This window comes from Lynx rufus, unplaced genomic scaffold (genome assembly GCF_022079265.1).
Source record: "Lynx rufus isolate CCGP_SWC_20201006 ecotype Redwood Valley unplaced genomic scaffold, mLynRuf1.p SCAF_16, whole genome shotgun sequence".
In the NCBI taxonomy this organism is placed as follows: domain Eukaryota; kingdom Metazoa; phylum Chordata; class Mammalia; order Carnivora; family Felidae; genus Lynx; species Lynx rufus.
Window position 1 is genome coordinate 16,235,463 of NW_025814830.1, and position 21,667 is coordinate 16,257,129.

The 21,667-nt window shown below is 46.1% G+C and overlaps 1 protein-coding gene across 1 annotated transcript in view; it reads left to right on the forward strand.

Annotated features, from left to right (window-relative positions):
* The window catches only part of CEP89 (centrosomal protein 89), a 72,616-nt gene extending 58,566 nt beyond the window's left edge, over positions 1–14,050 (forward strand). The window contains exons 17-19 of the mRNA XM_047078307.1: positions 338–427; positions 7,854–8,023; positions 13,667–14,050. Of these exons, the coding sequence (XP_046934263.1) occupies positions 338–427; positions 7,854–8,023; positions 13,667–13,823 (417 nt within the window). The 3' untranslated portion in view covers positions 13,824–14,050. The remainder of the gene's footprint in view (positions 1–337; positions 428–7,853; positions 8,024–13,666) is intronic.
* Positions 14,051–21,667: the final 7,617 nt, after the last annotated feature.

The window sequence follows — 21,667 nt, forward strand, 5'->3', positions numbered from 1 at the left end:
GAAGGAATGATATATCCCGCAAGAATAGAGATGTGTGCTGAAAACCCTTCCAACCTCTCACATTCCCCTGGTTTGAGGGGCTCGATCTTCCATTGGTGTCCAGGAGGGGCGCCCAGCCTGCTGTTCTGGGTTCTTGCCCCTCCTCAGCTGTTGGCCCAAGTTCTGCCCACAGCCTTCAAACGGGGTGGAGGTTGGGGGCCAGACAGGTGCTGGGCCAGGACAAGTGGCAGAACGGAGATTACTTGTAAGTAGCAAGATTCTTCACAGAAGAAATTATTAATTTAATTTTTCTGTTCAACTAAGAGCCCATTATTTTTCTTTTTACTTCGCTCTTTAGGCTAAATGTTTAGAAAGTGAAAAGGATGGAGTTCTCAACAAAATCATAGAAGGCAACATTCGCTTGGGAAAGTTAGAGGAAAAAATCAAGGTAAGTGGCCGTTTAACCTCAGAAGTTCCATTTGAAATGGAAACAGTGGCTTACTGGGGTCAGATTTCTGTGTTTACAAAAATGGTTCATTTTGCATGTATGTATCTCCAATCATCTACAAAATAAAGCAGTACTGGGTTTCAGGAGCAGAAACCACTCTTTAATCCACTCATCAGTCCACTCATTAAATAAACCGGTTTATCTGCACAATAAGATGCCATTCACCTGTTGTTTTGTTTTGTTTTGTTTTGTTTTGTTTTGTTTTGTTTTGTTTTAAGATATGGAAAAATCTCCAGGCTCTGTCCTGAGCTTAATGTGCAGGCTTTATTCTCAAGGCCAGCATTTATTGGTTCAGTTGGAGATCAGGGTTGACCTATTCCTCTCTTGCTCAATCCTAATTGCACCCTCTGGTTTCTCTGCCCAAGAAAGTCGTTGTCACTGCACCAACTCTCCCCTGCCAGGCCACCTCCCTCACCTGACCTCTGTTCTCCCTGCCATCTGTGTTCTTACTGCCGGCCTCTGCACCTGCATCCACAGCGTTACCAGCCAAACCGTTTTCTCTGGAGTGGGAGCAGGGGTGTGGGCAGGGGCAGGGAGAGGATAGCAGGCTAGAGGCCTTGGTGCAAGGCAGGGAGCCTGTGGCTTTTGAAGGGGAGTGTAGCTCCACGTGTGGGTAATTAGATCTAGGACTTCTGTAGGATGACGATTTAAGGGCCTGATACGAGGAGAAATAGACTGATGACATTTACTATGTGGGGAAACTCACAAACTAAGACAAATGAAACATTGGCTAGCTCTGTGTAAATAAGCGTAGTGCTGGGTGAACAGCATGTGTACCTATATGTATGTGTATACACATATATACATATATATACACAAAATTTATAGATAAATAAATAAAATTTAACTTATAATTACTCAGGCCCAAATGTATGTCCTAATGCAAAAAATAGACTATTTTTCCCTATATTTCATGAATATTGCTTAAATAACAAATATTAAGTTTTTGGAAGCCGCATGGCCTGGCCATCTTGATTTTCAGGCGGTACAGACAGAGGTGCTGCCTGAGGGCCTTTCTGGCTTCCAGTAGGGTCTGCCACATGAAGTGTCTCTGAGCTACCCTGATCTGGGTTCTGGGCCTTCCCCAGGCGAGATCACCTCCATGTAACTAAATTCAGAGAAGACTAGCCTACCCGCCAGCACATCGCTGTTCTCTTTTATAACAGGCAGTGGCCTTTGTGGTGAGGGACGCTCCCGCTGCGGGTCGGGGGCTCATCCCCTCTGTGGGCCACAACAGCTCTGCTCCTGTTCCCAAATGTGCACTTTCGGGCATGGTGCTACTTGAAGAAAGGGTTCCTTTGCTGAAAGCAAAATTGAAAATGCCTGTCATGAGTACTCCACCCAGAACTCAGGGGAGCTTATCCTGTGGCGTCCAATGGTAGGAGTGATTTAATTTAACCAGATAGCTTTTGGAGTTGTGTGGACTTCTAAAATGTCATCAGAGATTCTGAACAGATAACTTAGTTTTCTAGGAATTTTATTCCTGACACAGTTTTAAAGTAAATGAGGATATGGTAAGTTTAATCTTCAAGTGCACATATTTGTCATAACCTAACAACCAGGCAGGATAAAGAAAAAGAAACGCGTATCTAGATACACTATAGTGAGACTGCAGAACACCAAAGACAAAGATAAAATCTTAAAAGTGGGGCACCTGGGTGGCTCAGTAAGTGTCCGACGCTTGATTTCAGCTGAGGTCATGATCCCAGGGTCATAAGATCAAGCCCCACATCGGGCTCCCCATGGACAGCATGGAGCCTATTTTGGATTCTCTCTCTCCTTCTCTGTGTGCCCCTTTCCCACTCATGCACATGTGCACTCTCTCTCTCTCTCTCTCAAAATAAATAAATAAACATTGTTTTTAGTTATTAAAAAAAATCTTAAAAGTGGCCAACGAGAATGTGTTTTTACCGATTTGGTACCTACAAGGTCAAAAATTAAGAAATTTGACGATACAGTGGTGCCTGGGTGGCTCAGTCAATTAAGTGTCCGACTTGGGCTCAGGTCATGATCTCACGGTTTATGAGTTCAAGCCCCACATTGGGCTGTGTGCTGACAGCTAGGAGCCTGGAGCTGCTATAGATTCTGTGTCTCCCTCTCTCTGCCCCTCCCCCGCTCATGCTCTGTCTCTCTCTCCTTCAAAAATAAATAAGCAGTAAAAAATTTAAAAAAAAAGATATTTGTCAATACAGAGCATTTGGCAATGACATGAAGCAGTGGGGACTTTTCTACATTGTTGCTGGGGCTGGAAATTGGTTCAGACCATGAGTAAAGCTCACCACCCAGTCGTCCCTCCCTTCTCCTTTCCAGATAGGGGGACTGTCACATGTGTGCACCAGAAATCACGTAAGGTGACGGTCTCAACAGCATTATTCATATTGTCCCAAACAAAACAACCTCATACTCATCAGCAGAACAGATAAATAAATTGTGATGTATTCACAAAGGAATACCTAATACCAATGAAAATGAATAAATTATATTTACGGTATTGTGGGTGAATCTCGCAAGCACAGTATTGAGTGAAAGGAACACAACGGAAATGAGAACCTGCAATATGTTTGCATTTATATAAAGTTTAAAGTAGGCAAAATTAAAGGGTTTGGGGCATACTTAGATTATAAAACTAAAAATGAAAGGTAAGGAAAAGATTTTAGCAAAAATGAAATTAATGATTACAGTCGACCCTTGAATAATGCAGGAGGGTTGGGGCGCCAACTCCCACGCAGTCAAAAATCCATGTGTAATTTCTGATTCCCCCAAAATGTGACTACTAATGGCCTACTCTTGACCACAGGCCTTACAAATAGCATAAACAGTCAATTAACACATATTTTCTCTGTTGTATGTGTTATATAGTGCATTTTTACGATAAAGTAAGCTACAGAAAAGAAAATGTTATTAGGAAAAATGTAAGAGAAAATACGCTTATAGTACCGTACCATATTTATCCAAAAAATCTGCATATAAATGGACCCATGCAATCCACGCTCCTGTTGCTCAGGGGTCAACGGTATGCCTGAAGGGTTGGGATTCTTGGGGACTTGCAGGCTACTGCTAATATTCTATCTATTAACTTAGATGATAGTTCCATGGTGTTTGCTTTGTTATTAAATTACTCATATATGCTTCCTAAGCTTCCCTGCAAATGTATACGTGTCACCATGTCAATGAGGCGCACCTTGACCATTACAGTTGCTGTCCAACCATTCTTCCACACCCTTCATTCTCACTACCTTGCTTTAATGTTTCTTCCATAGACAGCATCACCTTCCGACAGGTACATAACCTATTTATTATGTTTACTGGCAGTTGTCCTTCTGACCAGACTATAAATTCCACAGGGGCAGGGATTTTTTTTTCTGTTTTTGTTCACTGGTATATCCCAGGCCCCTAAAATAGCACCTGACACACAGTATTCAATAAATTCAATAAACTTTTGGAGAATTAATTAAATAATATATTTTACAATTTTAAAAATTCAACAAAGTCAAACACAATATACACAACAGTATTTCAACTCCCAGAAAGGCTAGAAGGACTACACCATACCATTAATGATAGGAATCTAAATAGAAATATTTTGAATAATAATGAGCAATCGTGGGTTTTTGTGGGGTTTTCTGGCTTTCCTGTTGGCTTTTGTTTCCAAAAGAGAAGGTCTGATTGTCAGTGTGGTTGGCCTTGCGTTGGAATGTATCTCAGTGCTGTTCATCTAAATAAGATAGTAAAAAGGGTCTACTCAGCCACCCAGAGAGGCACCTGAGAGCTGGATCCAGGTTAGACAGGGCAGATCTCTGGGGAAGTGGAGAGAAGAAACCTAGAAAAGGTCGAGAAAATTCGAGGATGACATCTCAGGAAACCCCAGCAAAATAGGACTCCCAGAAGTGAGGACAGCACCCTGGAGGTCAGGGCTGTGTTGAGATCTGGGAAGCCAGAGCCACAGGCAGAAGCCCTTCTGAGCCAGGCTAGATTTAGAGGACCCGAGAGGGGGGCCACAAGAGAGACAGCATGAAAAGCCTGGAAGTTGACCAACCAGTCATGCTCCTAGGAACCTCAGCTCAGAGGAATTCAGGGACCTCCAGAGGCAAAATAAGAAAAAGGAAGAAAAACAGAAGTATAATTGTCCTGCACATGATGAAAATGCATCAGAAATAATGTTGCCACACTCAGGTCATGATCTCACTGTTCATGGGTTTGAGCCCCACATCTGGCTCTGTGCTGACAGCTCAGAGCCTGGAGCCTGCTTTGGATTCTGTGTCTCCCTCTCTCTCTGTCCCTCACTTGCTCGCACTCTGTCTCTCTCTCTCTCTCTCTCTCTCTCTCAAAAATAAATAAACATTAAAAAAATTTTTTTTCGGGGCGCCTGGGTGGCGCAGTCGGTTAAGCGTCCGACTTCAGCCAGGTCACGATCTCGCGGTCCGGGAGTTCGAGCCCCGCGTCAGGCTCTGGGCTGATGGCTCGGAGCCTGGAGACTGTTTCCGATTCTGTGTCTCCCTCTCTCTCTGCCCCTCCCCCGTTCATGCTCTGTCTCTCTCTGTCCCAAAAATAAATAAAAAACGTTGAAAAAAAAAATTAAAAAAAAAATTTTTTTTTTCAAGAAATAATGTTGCCACAAAGATCAAAATTATCAACTATATTCGACAGGGAATTGATAGGCAGGTAGGTAGATAAGTAAGGAGGTAGCTAGGTGGCTAGAAAGCTAAAACTTAATAAAGCCATCAGAGCTAGGAGGAAATCCTACAAAGCAGAAACAGACAACCAGATGGAGGAGGATGGGAACTGAAACTGACACAACTCTGAGAAGACATCGAAGGAAGGGAGCATCCGTTTCAGAAACATAGACTGAATTACAGGGAGCATGAGGAGAAACCTATCCTAAAAGCACAACAGGGACATAAAGAATAGAAATGAGAAAGGTAAAGACAGAAAGGCAGAAATAAAGATGTGAAAGAATCCAGTAGAGGAAAAAAAAAAAAAACCAGTAGAGAGGGATAAGAGAGCCAATGTGCCTATTGTTAACAGCCCCCAAAGAAGAAATCAAAACAACTCAGAACCATAATTCATAAAAGCTTTTCTGAAATAAATGAAGACATGAATCTATACATTGAAAGGACTTTAAGATAAAGAAAGAATACCTTGGACATGCAGGCAAAAAAAAACGAGAAATAAGAAAAAACCATGTTGGCATCACACTTCAAAGCATGCAGCACTGAATGCCAGAGAGCGGTGCAATGCCTTCTATAAATATTCGAGGAACCAGTATGAGCCAAGGATGTTTCCATCCAATCACGCTACTCGTCAGACAGTTTTGACAGTGTGAGAACTCTGGGCACATCTTCCCATAAATCTTCCTCAAAGATCAATCAGCTTGAGTTCAGCCAGTCAAGAAACGGTTGGTCAGGGGCACCTGGGTGGCTCATTCGGTTAAGCGTCCGACTCTCAATTTCAGTTCAGGTCACAGTGTCATGCTTCATGAGATTGAGCCCCTCATCGGGCTCTGCGCTGACATCTTGGAGCCTGCTTGGGATTCTCTCTCTTCCTCTCTCTCTGCCCCTCCCCTGCTCACACTTTCTATCTCTAGCCCCTGCCCTGCTTGTGCTCTCTCTCTCAAAAATAAATAAAACATTAAAAAAAAAAAAAAGAAAAGAAACAATTGGGCAAATTTCAGAAAAGTACTGACAATGAGCAAAAGATACAATTAACTGTGGACTAAGACTTCGGCAAAGCAGGGATAAGGCTGATGGAATAAAATGTAAACGTTTTTTGACAATGTGGAAATAATACAATCAAGGGAAAACTGATAGGTTCAGGAGGTAGGAAAGTAGAAAGTAGGACAAGCTAGCTGATTGTTCATATTTCATAACTAAGAGTTCAAAGGATATCATTTCAAGCTGAAAAATCAAGTGGGAGGAGCTTGAGCATATTTAAGTAGGGGAAGAAAAGGTTGTGAGCTAACTTTTGCTAAATGAGAGGAGACATATATAATATAAAGGCATGAGAATAATATATATAATATATATATATAATATATAGGCATATAATATAAAGGCATGAGAATAAAAGTCACCGCAAGAATCCCAAGAGATTCATTCCTAAATAGTAGTATTACAACAGTAAAAAGAACAGAGAAAACAGGACTACATTAAAGTCTTTAAAAATGTATGTAGATAAAACAAGCAAAATAACAAGATTGGGACCAAAAAAATACAAATAAGTGTAAGTGAGCTTATTTCACCCATTAAAAGAAAACAGTTGTGTAGATTGGATTATGAAGCAAACAGTATCCCACGATAGAGCCAAGAGACCGTCTGAAACAAAGTGTATCAGAAGGGTATGAATAAAAGGATAAGTAGAGATAATCCAGATTTCTGCAAACAGAAAGAAAAGGTACAATCTTTAAATGTGCCAAGATAGAGTTCAGGCTAAAAGCACTAAGTGAGACAAAAAAAAAAAAAAAAAAAAAGGAGGGGCGTTTATAATGTTAAAAGACTACAGTTAATAATACATCGTAGCCACAAATATCTATGTGCTAAGTAACACAGCTGCAAATCTATAAAGGATAAACCACAGGACATACAAAGGGAAATGGAAACTTAGAAATAATAGGAGGTTTAATCTTCTCTTGGTCCAAGACAGATCAAGAGATTAAACAAAAGTAACTAAGGGTATAGAAGATTTAACAACGTAATCTATAAAGTGTATTTATATACCGATACACACAGAATAATTGATTGATTGTAGATTGGCTACAAAAAGAATCAACCCCTAGAGTAGAAATAGGCACGTCTGTTGAACAAAAAGATGAAAACCAGAGATTAATAAACAATCAGAAAGCAGAAAATAATCTTTCACCTGGAAATTTGAAAACTGTGAGGTAAACCAATTCTTGGGTCAGAGGGAATATATCAACTGTCCATCTCTAAACAGCACTGAATCTGTGTGAGCTACAAATTGGAATCTATGTGACAACAGTCTTAGAAATGCTCAGAGGGAAGTCGTAACCTTAAATACTATACAATAAAAAGGTAAAAGGAAAACAAATGAGTCAGGCTTTTACCTCTGTCATCTGTTTACCGATAGAGTGCACAGACCTTGCCAGGTTGGTCTGTTTTTATTTGTAGCATATAAAAACTAGGCATGATGCAAACTAGAAATTTGGTATTATTATACGTGACATTCTTTTTTTTTTTCCCCCTGTATGGACTTTTATGATCCTTGCCCTCCCAGATCGGGCTTACCGAAGGTTTACTCATTATCTCAGTGGGCTCTGATGGCCCAAATGGGTAGGGTATACATCTGGGAAGCCACCCCGTGGGCCACAGGCAGCGTCCCTTCGCTCACAGAGTGCTTCCTCCTCCCCCAGGGGTACAAGAAGCAGGCAGCACTGAAAGTGGGCGACATCAGTCACCGTCTGACAGAGCAACAGGAAGACTTTGCTAGCAAAACCGCTCAGTACCAGCAAGAGATGAGACACCTCCATCAGATGCTGCGGGACAAGCAGGGTATCCTGGACCAGGCACTGCAGCAGAAAAGGTAGGGCCGCTCCAGCCCCGTCTACTATGGCTAGTTTTGAATGTTTGCTAGGATTTTCTAGTAAAAGCCTCTGGACGTGTTCTGTTTATTTTTTACAGTTTAGTTTTATCCGAATGTAATATTGGTCTTGATTTTTGTTTGCTGGTTAGCTAACACATCCCTCGCCTCACCTAGTTCCCATTTTGCTGTGGTGCTGGTGGCGGTGGTGGTTATGGTGGGAACACTGAAGATCCAGTCCCGCGGCAGCCTCTCAAGTCCGCGACACGGTGTTGTTAACTACAGTCGCCGTGCTGTGCGCCACATCCCAGCTCTTCATTTTCTCTAATCCCCCCCCCTTCAGAACTCCCCATTGTTTGAATATTGGACTTCTTAAATCAACCCAGGCTTCTAATTGTCCTCTCCTCTTGTCCCTCTCTTTGATACTTTTGTTATATTTCATTTTCTTGGGAGATTTTACTTTTGATTAAATGTCTTATTTCTGCTTTTTCTTTCTTTCATTTCTGAGGATTTTTTTTAAGTTATTTTTTTAAGTAATCTCAACGTAGGACTTGAACACAGGACCCTGCGATGAAGAGTCTCATGCTCCTCCAACTGAGCCCGCCAGGTGCCTGCCCCTCATTTCTGAGAATTTTAAAATCTCTAATCATTCCCTTTTTGTAAGAGCATAATCATAAGATTATGGGTATATTATGTTCTCTGCGTTCTCTGTTACACTTCCTCCTTTAAACATATGATAGAGGAAGTGTTGCCAGTATTTAAAAACACTGGGGAACGTTGCATACTCTGTGAAGTTCATGTGCTTAGAATTGCATTAATAGAGGCACCTGGGTGGCTCAGTTGAACACCCACTTCGGCTTAGGTCATGATCTCACGGTTCGTGAGTTCAAACCCCACATCGGGCTTTGTGCTGACAGCTCAGAGCCTGGAGCCTGCTTCTGATCCTGTGTCTTCCTCTTTCTCTGCCCCTCCCCCATTCATGCTCTGTCTCTCTCAAAAATAAAATAATTTTAAAAAAAGAATCACATTAATAAAATGGAATTTTGTTTTTTGCTCTCTCCCTTATTCCATTATCTGTCCTTAGATGGTTTGAAAGTTATGCATTCTGTACTTTCAGTGGTTACCCTTAAAATTTGACCATGGTTATTTAACATTAAAAAAAATCTAAATTTAGGTCACGATCTCGCGGTCCGTGAGTTCGAGCCCCGCGTCAGGCTCTGGGCTGATGGCTCGGAGCCTGGAGCCTGTTTCCGATTCTGTGTTTCCTTCTCTCTCTGCCCCTCCCCCGTTCATGCTCTGTCTCTCTCTGTCCCAAAAATAAATAAACGTTGAAAAAAAAAATTAAAAAAAAAAAATCTAAATTTAACTGGGGCACCTGGGTGGCTCAGTCAGTTGAGCGTCCAGCTCTTGGTTTCGGCTCAGGTCTTGATCTCACAGTTCATGAGTTTCAGCCCTGCGTCAGGCTCCACACTGACAGGGCAGAGAACCCCTGCTTGGGATTCTCTCTCTCTCTTCACCTCCCTGTGCTTTCTCTCTCTCTCTGCCTCTCTCTCAAAATAAATAAACTTTAAGAAAAGAAATCTAAATTTAATCAATATCCCTGTATTTCCTCCCCCAGAGCAAGACCTAATGCTCTTATCTAATTATTTTCCCCCCTCAGTTTATATGCTGATGTTGTCCAGTGTCATTTGGGAGATGAAAGTGAAAAACAAAGGTCTGTCTTCTATGGTTGTCTTTAGGTCCCCAGTTAAATGTTGCTAGTTTCTTTATAGTTCTTTATTTTGATTTACCCAGAAGTACCCTTCCTTTACTTACTGATTATTATAAATAAGGTGACAGGCCCAAAATGGGCCTCACTTATGCTAGTCCCACATCACCAGACCAAGACTTGACCTAATCAGTTTTGGCTCTACCAGAAAGGGAATCTTAAACGAATCAATACGGAATTGCCTGGTCAGCACTAGTTAGGTCATATGCCTGGGAGACCCTGCCATCCCCTAAAGAAAAGTTAGTTTGCAATAACCAACTCACTTTTGCCTAGTAGAACTTCCTTGTTCCTGCTCCCTTCTGCCTGTAAAAAGTCTTTCATTTTGTATAGCTCTTCAGAGCTCCTTTCTCTCTGCCAGGTGAGATGCTGCCCAATTTAATTTTTGCTCAGATAAACTCAAAATTTTCATACTTCCTCAGTTTATCTTTTAACATATTGTCTCTTGCATCACCGACCTTATTTCTCAGATTAGTTTCCTTCTTTGTAAAATGCATCATTTGGAAGTTTCTTTAGGGGCGCCTGGGTGGCTCAGTCGGTTGAGCGTCTGACTTCGGCTCGGGTCATGATCTCACGGTTTGTGAGTTCGAGCCCCGCGTCGGGCTCTGTGCTGACAGCTTGGAGCCTGGAACCTGCTTCAGATTCTGTGTGTCCCTCTCTCTCTGCTCCTCCCCCGCTCATGCTCTCTCTCTCCTTCAAAAATAAATTTAAATAAATAAATAAATAAGAAGTTTCTTTAGTAAGAGTCTGTTGGGAGTAAGTTTTCTTAGTTTCTGTTTCCCTGCAAATGTCTGCATTTTTGTAAGGTAATTTTTGCTAACTACAGGATTTTACTTCGACAGTCTTTTTATCTCAGCATATTCCATTATCTTCTCTGTTTGAGAAGTCTGTTTTGACAAGCCAAAAGACAAGTCTCTGGTAAGCCTCTGTCATTTTTAAAAATAATTGATCACCTTTTCTCTTAATTCTTAAGATCTCCTCTGTCTCTTGTATTCTGCAGTTTCATTGTTATGTGTTTAACTGTAAGGTTCTTTTTTACTTATCTATTTGATAAAAATTATTCTCCATATCTGTGATTTTGTGTCTTTCTTTAGTCTAGAAAATTATCATCTCTTAAAATAAGCCATTATCTTAAAATAAATCGTTTCCTCTTATTTTTTCTAAGTGTCCTTCTGGAACTCAGATTAAATAAATGTATGTTAGATCTTCTTATTCAATCCTTCCACTTGCCTTATGTTTTAAATTTTCCATCTCCTTGTTTTCCTGGTCTACATTCTGGGTAATTTCTTCTGCTCAATATTTCTGGTTACTAATTCTCTCTACAGCTGTGTACTGTCTCACATGACCAATGAGGTTTGTTGTTTTGTTTTTTTTTTTTATCTCAACAACAGTATATTTTGTCTTCAATTCTATTTGTTTTTTTTTGAAAATCTGCCTAGTCATTTTTAAAATAAATTCTTAGTCTTTGCTTATTTCAAATACATCTCTTATTTCTTTTTTAACATTTCATTCATAGTTATTTTTTCAGTATCTGAAATTTGGCAGAATTTAAATTTGTTTTTGGGGTACTTGGGTGGCTCAGTTGAGCAATCGACTTCAGCTCAGGTCATGATCTCACGGTTTGTGGGTTCGAGCCCCACATTGGGCTTGCTGCTGTCAGCACGGAGTCCACTTCGGATCCTCTCTCTTGCTCTCTCTGCCCCTCCCCCACTCACGCATGTTCTCTCTCTCAATAAATAAAAACATTAAAAAAATTTTTTTAATCTTGCCCTATGTGGCTTCTTTCTTTTTAGAATAACTTTTTAACTATGAACTCATATATAGTTAAATTTAATCTGTAGAATCCTGAGGTTCAGGATTAAGGATGTTTCTCGCCAGAGAAGACTTGTATTTGCTTCTCTTTGGTGCTAGAAAATATTTCCAAACCTGGAGCCACTTTAATTTTATTATTAATTTTTAAAATAGGCTATAGTATAGTAATGCTTTTAAAAACATACAAAAAGACTTTTAAAGTATCCACAATGCTATTATTACATTTATAAGGTATAACTTCTTAATATCATATTTTTCTGAACTGCATTTGGGGTGATTTCCTCTGCTTAATATTACAGTTTACTAATTCTCTCTTCAGCTGTGTCCAGTGTACTGTTTAACCCATCCACTGAGCTTTTTTTCTAATTGTTCCAAAAATGGCTTTTCATTCTTGGTTGCCTCCACACAGGTCCTGGGGATGCCCAATCATGGGGAACAATGTAGATTCAAGCTCCCGATCCACCTGAGAACAAGCCAGCGGCTCCAGCCCTGTAGGAGACATTTAGTCTCTCAGAGCAGGTTTCTCTGGAAGATGAGCAGATTTTCTGCCCAGCCATACTTGCTTTGAGGGTCCTTCATGTGCCTCCACTTACCTGCCCAACTGTGGAACACTTAGTTCAGAGTGTTTCTAGGAAGAAGAAGAGAACTGTGAATATGAGCAAGCCCTGGGGTTTTCTGTCATACCTGGTTTGCATGGGCCCAGCACCTAGTCTCTATTCTACAAAAATATGGGTTTCTGCCATGGGCTTTTGTCCTCAGAGCAATACCCACATTCTATTGCCTGCCCCTGTGCCTTCAGTTTAGTCTTTATTTTTTCCTGCCCTTAGAGAGTTCCTATTTATTCATTCATTCATTCATTCATTCATTTATTCATTTATTCATTCATTCATTCTTTTTTTTTTTTTTTTTTTTAGCGAGCCAGGCAGAGCGAGACAGGCCTTGATCCCAAGCCCTCACCATCCCGTGAGATCATGACCTGAACTGAAGTTGGATGCTCAACTGACTGAGCCACCCAGGAGCCCCCAGAAAACAGAAATAATTAAATAGTGTTCAACATTCAGTGAGCATAAGCGGCCTTGGAAGGAAGCAACAGTTAACAAGAGAAGTAACACTGGACAAGTGGGCATGTCACTGGCCTCCCTCAATCTCACTGGCCTCCTTCTTAAACAGCAGTGCTCAGCCCACTTGGTAGTCCAGTTTCTAGCATCTTCCATAACCACCTGGCTGTGTCTGTGAAGGAGCTGGCTTCTGCACCCTGCCCTCCTGCATGAGGCCTGCTCCTTCTTCCAGGCTGAGGCCAGTCTTTCTATCTCCCTGAATCCCCCATGGCGTCCACCGTCCTGTGAGGTGGTAGCTGGTACCCTGTCCTCCAGTGGACGTTGGCCCTGTGAGGACATATATACCTTGCAGGCCCTGTTTCCTCAGCACTCCACATGGTTCCTGTCACAGAGTCCCTGGTACCCTTTCCTTTCCTCACACTTCTTGGTTCCCTCTGGGCGCTTACTCCCAGCACGTGGTCTATTGAGGCCAGTCTTCTCTGTGTCCTCGGTTATAAGCCCCACTCCCTGCGGTCCCCTCCTCACCCCCAGACTAACTCTTTGTGTCCGGGCCCATCGTTGGCTCTGCGGACGGTGCTATGAGAGGTTCCTGAGTGTTGGCCAGGTCACAGTGGGGACAGGTAGAGGGTGCACAGGAGAGGCGTGCAGGGTTCATGCTGTGTGGGTGCCCACAGCCAGGCCACTGTGCCATAGGTCAGCCACTGCAGTCACTGTATTTTATTCTTATACCTGTTAATTCTATAGAGAACAAAGGTCCAAAATAAAGGAAAAGGCAAAACGTAGAGAGGAAAGGTAAAAAGTCATGTTTAGCCTGTGGCTTGTATTTTTTCTATTTCCAGGGGGTCTCAGTGCTTCGTTCAACTCCGGGAGTCTTTGCCTGGGAACCCAAGCACAATGGGACCTGTTCTCTGACATTAAGCATTCTTCCCTTTGAGTTCTTACTACTTTAGGAGTCATAAGGGCTCTGTAGATAATTTTCTCCTTGTGCTATTTTGTGTGTATTTCTCACAGAGAAATGGAAGGCAAGCTTGAGGTTGTCTGGGAGTCTACCTCTAAGGAAAACCGAAGAATCCGAGAGCTACTGCAGGCCACGCTGGAGAGGACCGACACGTGGGATGGCACTGGGGAGGCGTGCTGGACGGCTGAGGCTCCAGCTACCGTGACATGAAGCCACCTCTCACCACCTGCCACAGCCTGGGCCGTGACCAGGACCGCTCGGCCCTGGAGCGCTGCCTTTCCCCGGACCAGAGACACAGGACAAGGGCAGGCACCCGCCTCGCACCACAGCGTTTCTCCTCCTCGGGGCGAGGTAGAAACAAACTGTCTCAGACATTTACTCCATTTTTTACACGTTGCTTTATGTAAACAATACAATGCTAAACTTGATTTTTGCCAGTACGTGTCCCCTGGCTGTGTCTGTGAGACCCGCCGCTCAGGGTGACAGCTGACCTGATGCTCTGGCCTGGCTCTGGGCTCCTAGGCCTGCAGTTGGGGGGAGCACTCGGGCTGCGTGCTCCACGGGAGGTGAGTGGCATGAGCCCAGTGATGGTCCCGTGCCCTGTGTTAGCGTTTTGTAAATGAGCGCTCGCACTCCAGCCCCAGGAAGTTCCACAGAGTCTGTTCTGCCCCTTCCCCTACCTTTCCTTATCCTCTTGGGAAGGCAGTTTGCTGGGGCCGCCTGGCACCAGGGTAGGGCCCCTGCCCCACGCCACCACCGAGAAGGGTGCCAGGGGCCCGGGTTCACTTCTCTGTGCCACCCCCAGTCATCCCAGCCCCTCAGGACCGTCCCCTGGCACTTCCTGGTGGCAGTGCCAGCCACCTCGGGCTGCTTGTCTCTGGCATGCCAGGAAGATGAGGGACAGTGGGCTGCACAGGACCCTGAAGAGCAGTATGGAGGGTAGAATCCTAGAACCCTCGCGGCTCGGGCATGCACACCGGCCAGCGCCGGCCCTCGGTCAGGTGGAGAAGTTGATTGCTGCTTGGGAAGCTGAGACAGAAGGTCACAGTTGCCTTACATTTTGTTCAGTTTGTTCAACAGTTAAACAATGCCAGTTTATTTTCATTTTACCAGGGGTAGGGAGACTCCCCAGGGTTTAAAACTACGTATCATTGCCCTCCTCGATGTTATTTCAAAAGAATCCACCAGCTCTCTGGAGATCCATAGACAGGCTGAGAGGTGGCAGTCTCTCGCCTTTCGGACCTAGGCTTGCAGGGTGGCTCGCCGTGGGAACACTGCAGTTTGTCACACACATAGAGAACCGCTTTTGTCATTCCTGTCCTTTTCCCGCCTTCTGTGAGAGCATTTTGTTCCCTGGGGAAGTGAACGTTTGTACATCTCAGCTTTAAGTTTGTTACACTTACATACTTTGTTTGTTAACAGAACATACTTTGCAACTTTGGTGGCCCCTGGACCTCGTCGTGCAGCTCTTAGGCCTCCCGCCGGGGGCTGTCCAGGGTGCAAAGGAGGGCAGGACAGGCGGAGCGGCGACAGAGAAGCCCAGAGACTGAACCCAGGCCTGTGTGGAGGAGCTGGAATGCCCTGGGCCTTGCCGGATGGCCAGGGCTCCAGAAGCTGGAGAAGTCCCGGGAGGGGTGTTTGGGCAGAGGCGAAGACCCGGGGACAGCAGTAGGTTGGGGTGGGCAGGGAGGCCAGACTGCTGGGAGGGATGACTGCTTCATCCTGCGGTTTCCTGTCAGAGCAGGAGCCGGTGCTGTTCTTCCTGGTCCTGGGGAGTCCGCATATGGCTCTAGAATGATCCTGAGCAGGCAAACAGTTATAAAACATTCCCCAGGAGCTCAGTGAGCCCTGTTGCCTTTGGTTTTGGCAAAAAGCAGGGGAATTCAGCGTCGGATGGAGAGGGCCCGGGGCACAGCCGGGACGTGGGTGTGAGTTTGGGGTGAGAACAGGTGACGAGCTGCCCTCAGCTTTCCGGTCGATCTGTGCAGAGGGCACGGGGGTCGGAAGTGGCTCCAAGAAGAGTGGGAGAGCCCGTCCTTTCCCAGCAGCTTCCCTGTGGAGATCAGTGTGTCCTCCAACTCGGGGGAGGGCGGAAAATCCTGAATTGTCTTTCTTTCAATGCACTTTATTTATTCAGCAAATACACATGGAGTGCTTATCTCTGTGCTCCATGTCGAGAACAAAGGCAAACAATTCCAGACCATGCTGGGTGCTTGGGCGAAAACAGGACAGAAACAATGAGCCCATAACCTTAATGGCTGCTGTGGGAGCTGCTGGCTGAACGCTGTGCGGGACATTCTGAAACCTCATCGTACAGAGGCATGGTCATGATCTTACCCTCCAAAACCAAAAATAACACTTTCAAGGAACAGCCCAGAAGGTTCTCTTCTCTTCCCATCTCCCAACGCCCTGCCCCCTATCTCGCAGGAAAGCTCACCTGGTTCATCTCTATGTGCTCTGATAGCTCCTTTGTCTCTGAATTCCCAAGTGACGGTTTGTGCTGGCCTGTGAGACCCTAAGCCACCACACGAGGGGGTGGCCCTGGACTCAGTGCGGGGTACACGGAGCAGCTGGCCAACCTTGGCTGGCAGGAAGGCCAGCCAGGGAGAATGAGCTACATGAGAAATGTAATTTCTTGGGGAGGAAGCGGGGGGGGGGGGGGGCGGGCAGGAAGTTCCTGAAGGCTTTGGGCAGGACGGGACGTAGCATTTCAGTGGGTGTCAGATGCTGAGTTGGATTTCCCCAGAAGAAAATTCTGTAAAGAAAGACAAAGACTCAGTAGGTATAGGAGTGGAATTGTGTCCCCTTTAAAAAAGATGCGTTAGGGGGGCGCCTGGGTGGCGCAGTCGGTTAAGCGTCCGACTTCAGCCAGGTCACGGTCTCGCGGTCCGTGAGTTCGAGCCCCGCGTCAGGCTCTGGGCTGATGGCTCGGAGCCTGGAGCCTGTTTCCGATTCTGTGTCTCCCTCTCTCTCTGCCCCTCCCCCGTTCATGCTCTGTCTCTCTCTGTCCCAAAAATAAAAATAAAAACGTTGAAAAAAAAATTTAAAAAAAAAAAAAGATGCGTTAGGGATGCCTGGGTGGCTAAGTTGGTTAAGCATCCGACTTCAACTCAGGGCTTGTGGGTTCGAGCCCCACGTCGGACTCTGTGCTGACCTCTCGGAGCCTGGAGCTGCTTCGGATTCTGTGTCTCCCTCTCTCTCTGCCCCTCCCCTGCTCATCCTCTCTCTCTCTCAAAAAAAAAATAAACACTTAAAAATTTTTTTTAAATAAATAAAGAAGATATGTTGAAGCCCTAACCCCCGGAACCTTAGAATGGGACTGTATTTGGAAATAGGGTTGTTGCAGATGCAATTAGATGAGACCAGACTGGAGCAGGGATGGTCCTTATGCCAGATGACTGGTATCCTTAAAAGAAGATCGTGTGAGGACAGAGACACCCAGGGAGGACACCAGGTGACAGCCGTCAGGGTTGGAGAGATGTAGCTCCAGGCCACGGAACACCAGCGACAGCCCCCGAAGCTAGGAAGAGGCCGCGAAGGACACCCCGCCTTGGGTGTCAGAGGGAGCATGGCCTGCCCACACGTGGACTTTGGACTTCTAGACTCCAGACCAGAGACAGTAAAACTGCTTGTTTTAGAGCCAAAAGAGAAGGAAACAGAACAGGACCCCAGAGCCGTGAGTTTCCGGAGTGAGCAGGGTCTCCGAGCAGTTCTAGGAAAACTTCCATGTGTGTTGGAGCACATGGCTATTCCAACCATAAATTTCCTGAAGTTGTCTAAACGTGACTCAAGTATTTCTGATGAAAATCTAGCCCCCAGAGTGAGGTGTGCTGTGAACGTCAAACATGCACCAGACTCCACAGACTTACTATGAAAAGAATATAAACTATCTCACCAATAATTTCTCTACCGGTTACATGTTGAGGTGACATTTTGTATGTATTGAGTGAAACAAAACCTATCATGAAAGTCGATGCTCTCACCTATTTTTGTTGTCATTTCTACTTTTTAAGAAATGCGGCCACTTAGAAAAACTTCCAAGCGCGTATGTGGCTCACGGTGTGTTTCTCTTGGGCAGTTCTGTAGGGAGCTAAATGTGAAAGGCAAAACTAAGCTTCTAGAAGACAATTCATGACTGCAGGTCAGGCAAGGATCTCTCGAGCAAAACCCAGAAGGCACTAACCACAGAGGATGACATGACAATTTGACGACAATACGCTCTTCGCCCGCGTGGCGGGACAAGCCACGTAGTGGGGAGCGTGTGCCACGGCTGACAGACGCCCTTCGTCCAGAGAGAGTGAAGGAGGCCGGGAAGCAGAAGACAGCCCGAGAGAAAACAGCGGGAGAGGCAGGGACAGGCATTTCGAGGGAGTAACCTAAATGAGTACGTGCGGAGGAGACAGGGAAGCCAAGTGACACACGTCTAGCCCATCTTTTGATGGGTTTTTACGCCAAGTGTGTGACAAAGCCAACCTAACACGTTTGAGAGGCAGTAGGAACGGGGCCAGAGTCTCCCGTCCATTCAGCCCCCGGATGGAAACCCCTGCTCTGTCCCCAAGGCCGGGGGCCGGCGAGCACGTGGAGGAACGAAACCCGCACATCCACCCACGGGCGCCTTCCCCGTGTTGTTGCACCAACACCGCGAGTCCGCGCAGAACGCGGTGTGGATCCAGCCATGCGGTGTTCCGAACCGTGCAAAACGGAGCAGAGTGTTCTCCGGGGACGCGGGTGTGTGGCAAAGCTCCAGAAAAAAGCTCGCCTGTCACAAACTGAAAATGCGGTTCCCGCGGACTCTGGAGTCATGGGAACGGCCGCTCCTCAGCTCAGGGGTCTGTACACGGGCCGTTGATTGTTTCGAAAACATACGGGAGGCATCAGGTGACCATTTTTGTATGGGCACTTAGTGAGTCGAAGTTTGCTTAATCACAGAATTCCAGTAAAGTTTTGAGAAAGTCAATGGGACATAAGACTGTAGACGGAAGGTACGTTTTGGACCAGTGTGGCCGTGCGGCACTGGGAGAAGCGGGTGGCGCTGAGGACTCTCAGGACTCGGGGGCGGGGAGCCTTGGAGGCTGGGGGCTGTCTTTGGGGAAACGGAAGAGCAAAGTGGACGCTGGGACGGCTGTGGTCCCAGGAGGGAGGCTGGAGGGGTCCAGACTCTGGAAGTAGAAGCAGAACACGTGCAGAAGAGGGAGGCTTCGAGAGGCTTGGGGACCCACAGGGCCGCCCGCCCCACTCAGCCTGCTGTGGGCTCCTCTCCTGTGACCGTGCCCAGAAGGCGACTGACCACTCAGGTGGGGCAAGGAGGGCGGAGGGCAGGGGCGTAACAGAGGCCACGGAGGGAAGCAGACAGCCAGTGCGATACCTGCCCCCAGGACTCCCCTGCTCAGAGGCACCCGCCGCCTCCTAACTATTCTGTCATTCTTAACAAAAAGCTTGTCCATTTGGTCCCCTCATCAAACCCTGGACTGCACCATAGCCCCAGCTGCCCAAATTCTGGGGGCAAGGCCAGGAAGGGGGCTCCGCGTCTAGTCTGGCCTCCAGGGTTTGCATGGAGCCTTGCAGCCCTGGGAAGAAGGAGGCCAGGCTGGGTGCCCGCCCCGTGCAGACTGTGACCCAGCCCTGTTTCCACCTGCCCCTCTCTGGCCTAGGGGTGGAGCGCCCACAGAGCAGGGCCCTCCGGAGGTTCTGCAGGGGCCCTGCCTGCTCCTGGAGGGGGATGTTTCTCACTGCGTGCGGGACCATTACCTGGTGCGGCTCCCAGGGGCACAAGTCTCTTGTGGAAGTTGAGGACAGGGTACACTTAGGTCAAGCACTGAGGGGGGGGAGGGGGAGATGAGCTGTAGTGAGGAGTGAGCGAATTCCTGTGAGGGAAGGGCAAAAAACCACAGAAAATGGTTCTGTGAAGAAGGGCCATCTTATTGGAGCAAGAATGTTCCAGGTGAAGGCACTTGTGCCCCAGTGGAAGGGGAGGAGGAGTCAGAGGAAATAGGAGGGAAGGGAGGTCAGGGCCTGCCTTGCAGGGCCTGCCTTGGAGCCACGCTCTGGCTTGTCCCTCGCCTCGGTCGACCACCTGTGACTGCTCGGCACTGGTGCCCGGGGTGGGGGTGCATGCAGGGTTTGCAAGGTGGAACCAGCAGAATCGGCAGAAGAGGGCAGAAGCTGGAGCAGGGAGAGAAATGCGTGGATTCCAGAGACGTAAGACTGGACCCTGGATGAGCCAGAGCTGGGGCCCAGCGGCCAAGCCTACAAGCCTCCACCCAGTGCACGTGAGTGAATTGTGGGGGGCAGGAGGAGGGGGAGCAGAGGAGAGCCTTGGGTAGCTCTCCGGGCCTCACAGACCCCCAACACTGTTCCCAGAAGCCAGAGCTTGTGAACTGTCTGGCGTGGACCCACTTCCTCTCAGAACTGAGCTGACTGGGTAACGGTCACCCCTCAGTTCCTCAAGCAGCTGGGCTCAACGGGTGGGGTTACCTCCCTCCAGGAGGACACTCACACACGCCTAGATATTCCTAGAGCTGAAGTGTGGGTCACTCTGGGCAACCTCTCTGTCTCTACACAGGCTTCCCATCAGCAGTAAAGACACTCAGGTGTCTCTCCTCTAAACGAGAACCTTCTCCTAGACCCCACATTCTCCCCACCTCCGTGGGGAGCCTGACCCCTGACCCTCTGCTCACTACACAGCCTGGCTGCTGTGAATATTTGTATACAAATTTTTGTGTAGATGAGATTTTATTCTTTTTTTTTTTTTTAGAATTTAAATTTTGATTTTGATTTTAATTTTTTCCTTCTTTTAAATGTGAAATTTATTATCAAATTGGTTTCCATACAGGACCCAGTGCTCATCCCAACAGGTGCCCTCCTCAATGCCCATCACCCACTTTCCCCTCTCTCCCACCCCCCCATCAATCCTCAGTTCATTCTCAGGGGTTTTTTTTATTTTATTTTTTATTTTTTAAAATTTACATCCAAATTTGTTAGCATATAGTGCAACAATGATTTCAAGAGGAGATTCCTTAGAGCCCCTTCCCCATTTAGCCCATCCCCCCCTCCCACAACCCCTCCAGCAACCCTCAGTTTGTTCTCCATATTTATGAGTCTCTTCTGTTTTGTCCCCCTCCCTGTTTTTATATTATTTTTGTTTCCCTTCCCTTATGTTCATCTGGTTTGGCTCTTAAAGTCCTCATATGAGTGAAGTCATATGATTTTTGTCTTTCTCTGACTAATTTCACTTAGCATAATACCCTCCAGTTCCATCCACGTAGTTGCAAATGGCAAGATATCCTTCTTTTTGATTGCTGAGTAATACTCCATTGTATATATATACCACATCTTCTTTATCCATTCATCCATCGATGGACCTTTGGGCTCTTTCCATACTTTGTCTATTGTTGATAGTGCTGCTATAAACATGGGGGTGCACGTGTCCCTTCGAAACAGCACACCTGTATCCTGTGGATAAATGCCTAGTAGTGCAATTGCTGGGTCATAGGGTAGTTCTATTTTTAGTTTTTTGAGGAACCTCCATACTGTTTTCCAGAGTGGCTACACCAGCTTGCATCCCCATGGACGCGGCTTTATTCTTTTTGAGTAAACAGCTAAGGCTGGATTGGCTGCATCGTGGGAATGCATATATGTTCAACTGTTTAAGACCTCTCCAGCACATAAGGACAGCTATGGCATGGCTCCACTTGATCTACTGTACTTGGTCAAAGTCAGAGGGACAGAAAGTAGAATGGTAGCCACCAGGATCTGAGGCAAAGGAGCGAACGGGGAGTTAGTGTTTAAAGGGTACACAGTTTAGGGGCACCTGGTGGCTCAGTTGGTTAAGCATCTGACTCTTGATTTCAGCTCAGGTCATGATCTCACAGTTTGTGAGTCTGAGCCCCACATTGGGCTCTGTGCTAACAGCACAGAGTCTGCTTGGGATTCTCTCTCTCTCTCTCTCTCTCTCTCTCTCTCTGCGCCTCCCCCACTCATGCTCCTTCTCTCTCAAAATGAATAAAATTTTAAAAACTTTAAAGGGTACACAGTTTCAGTTTGGGAAGGTGACG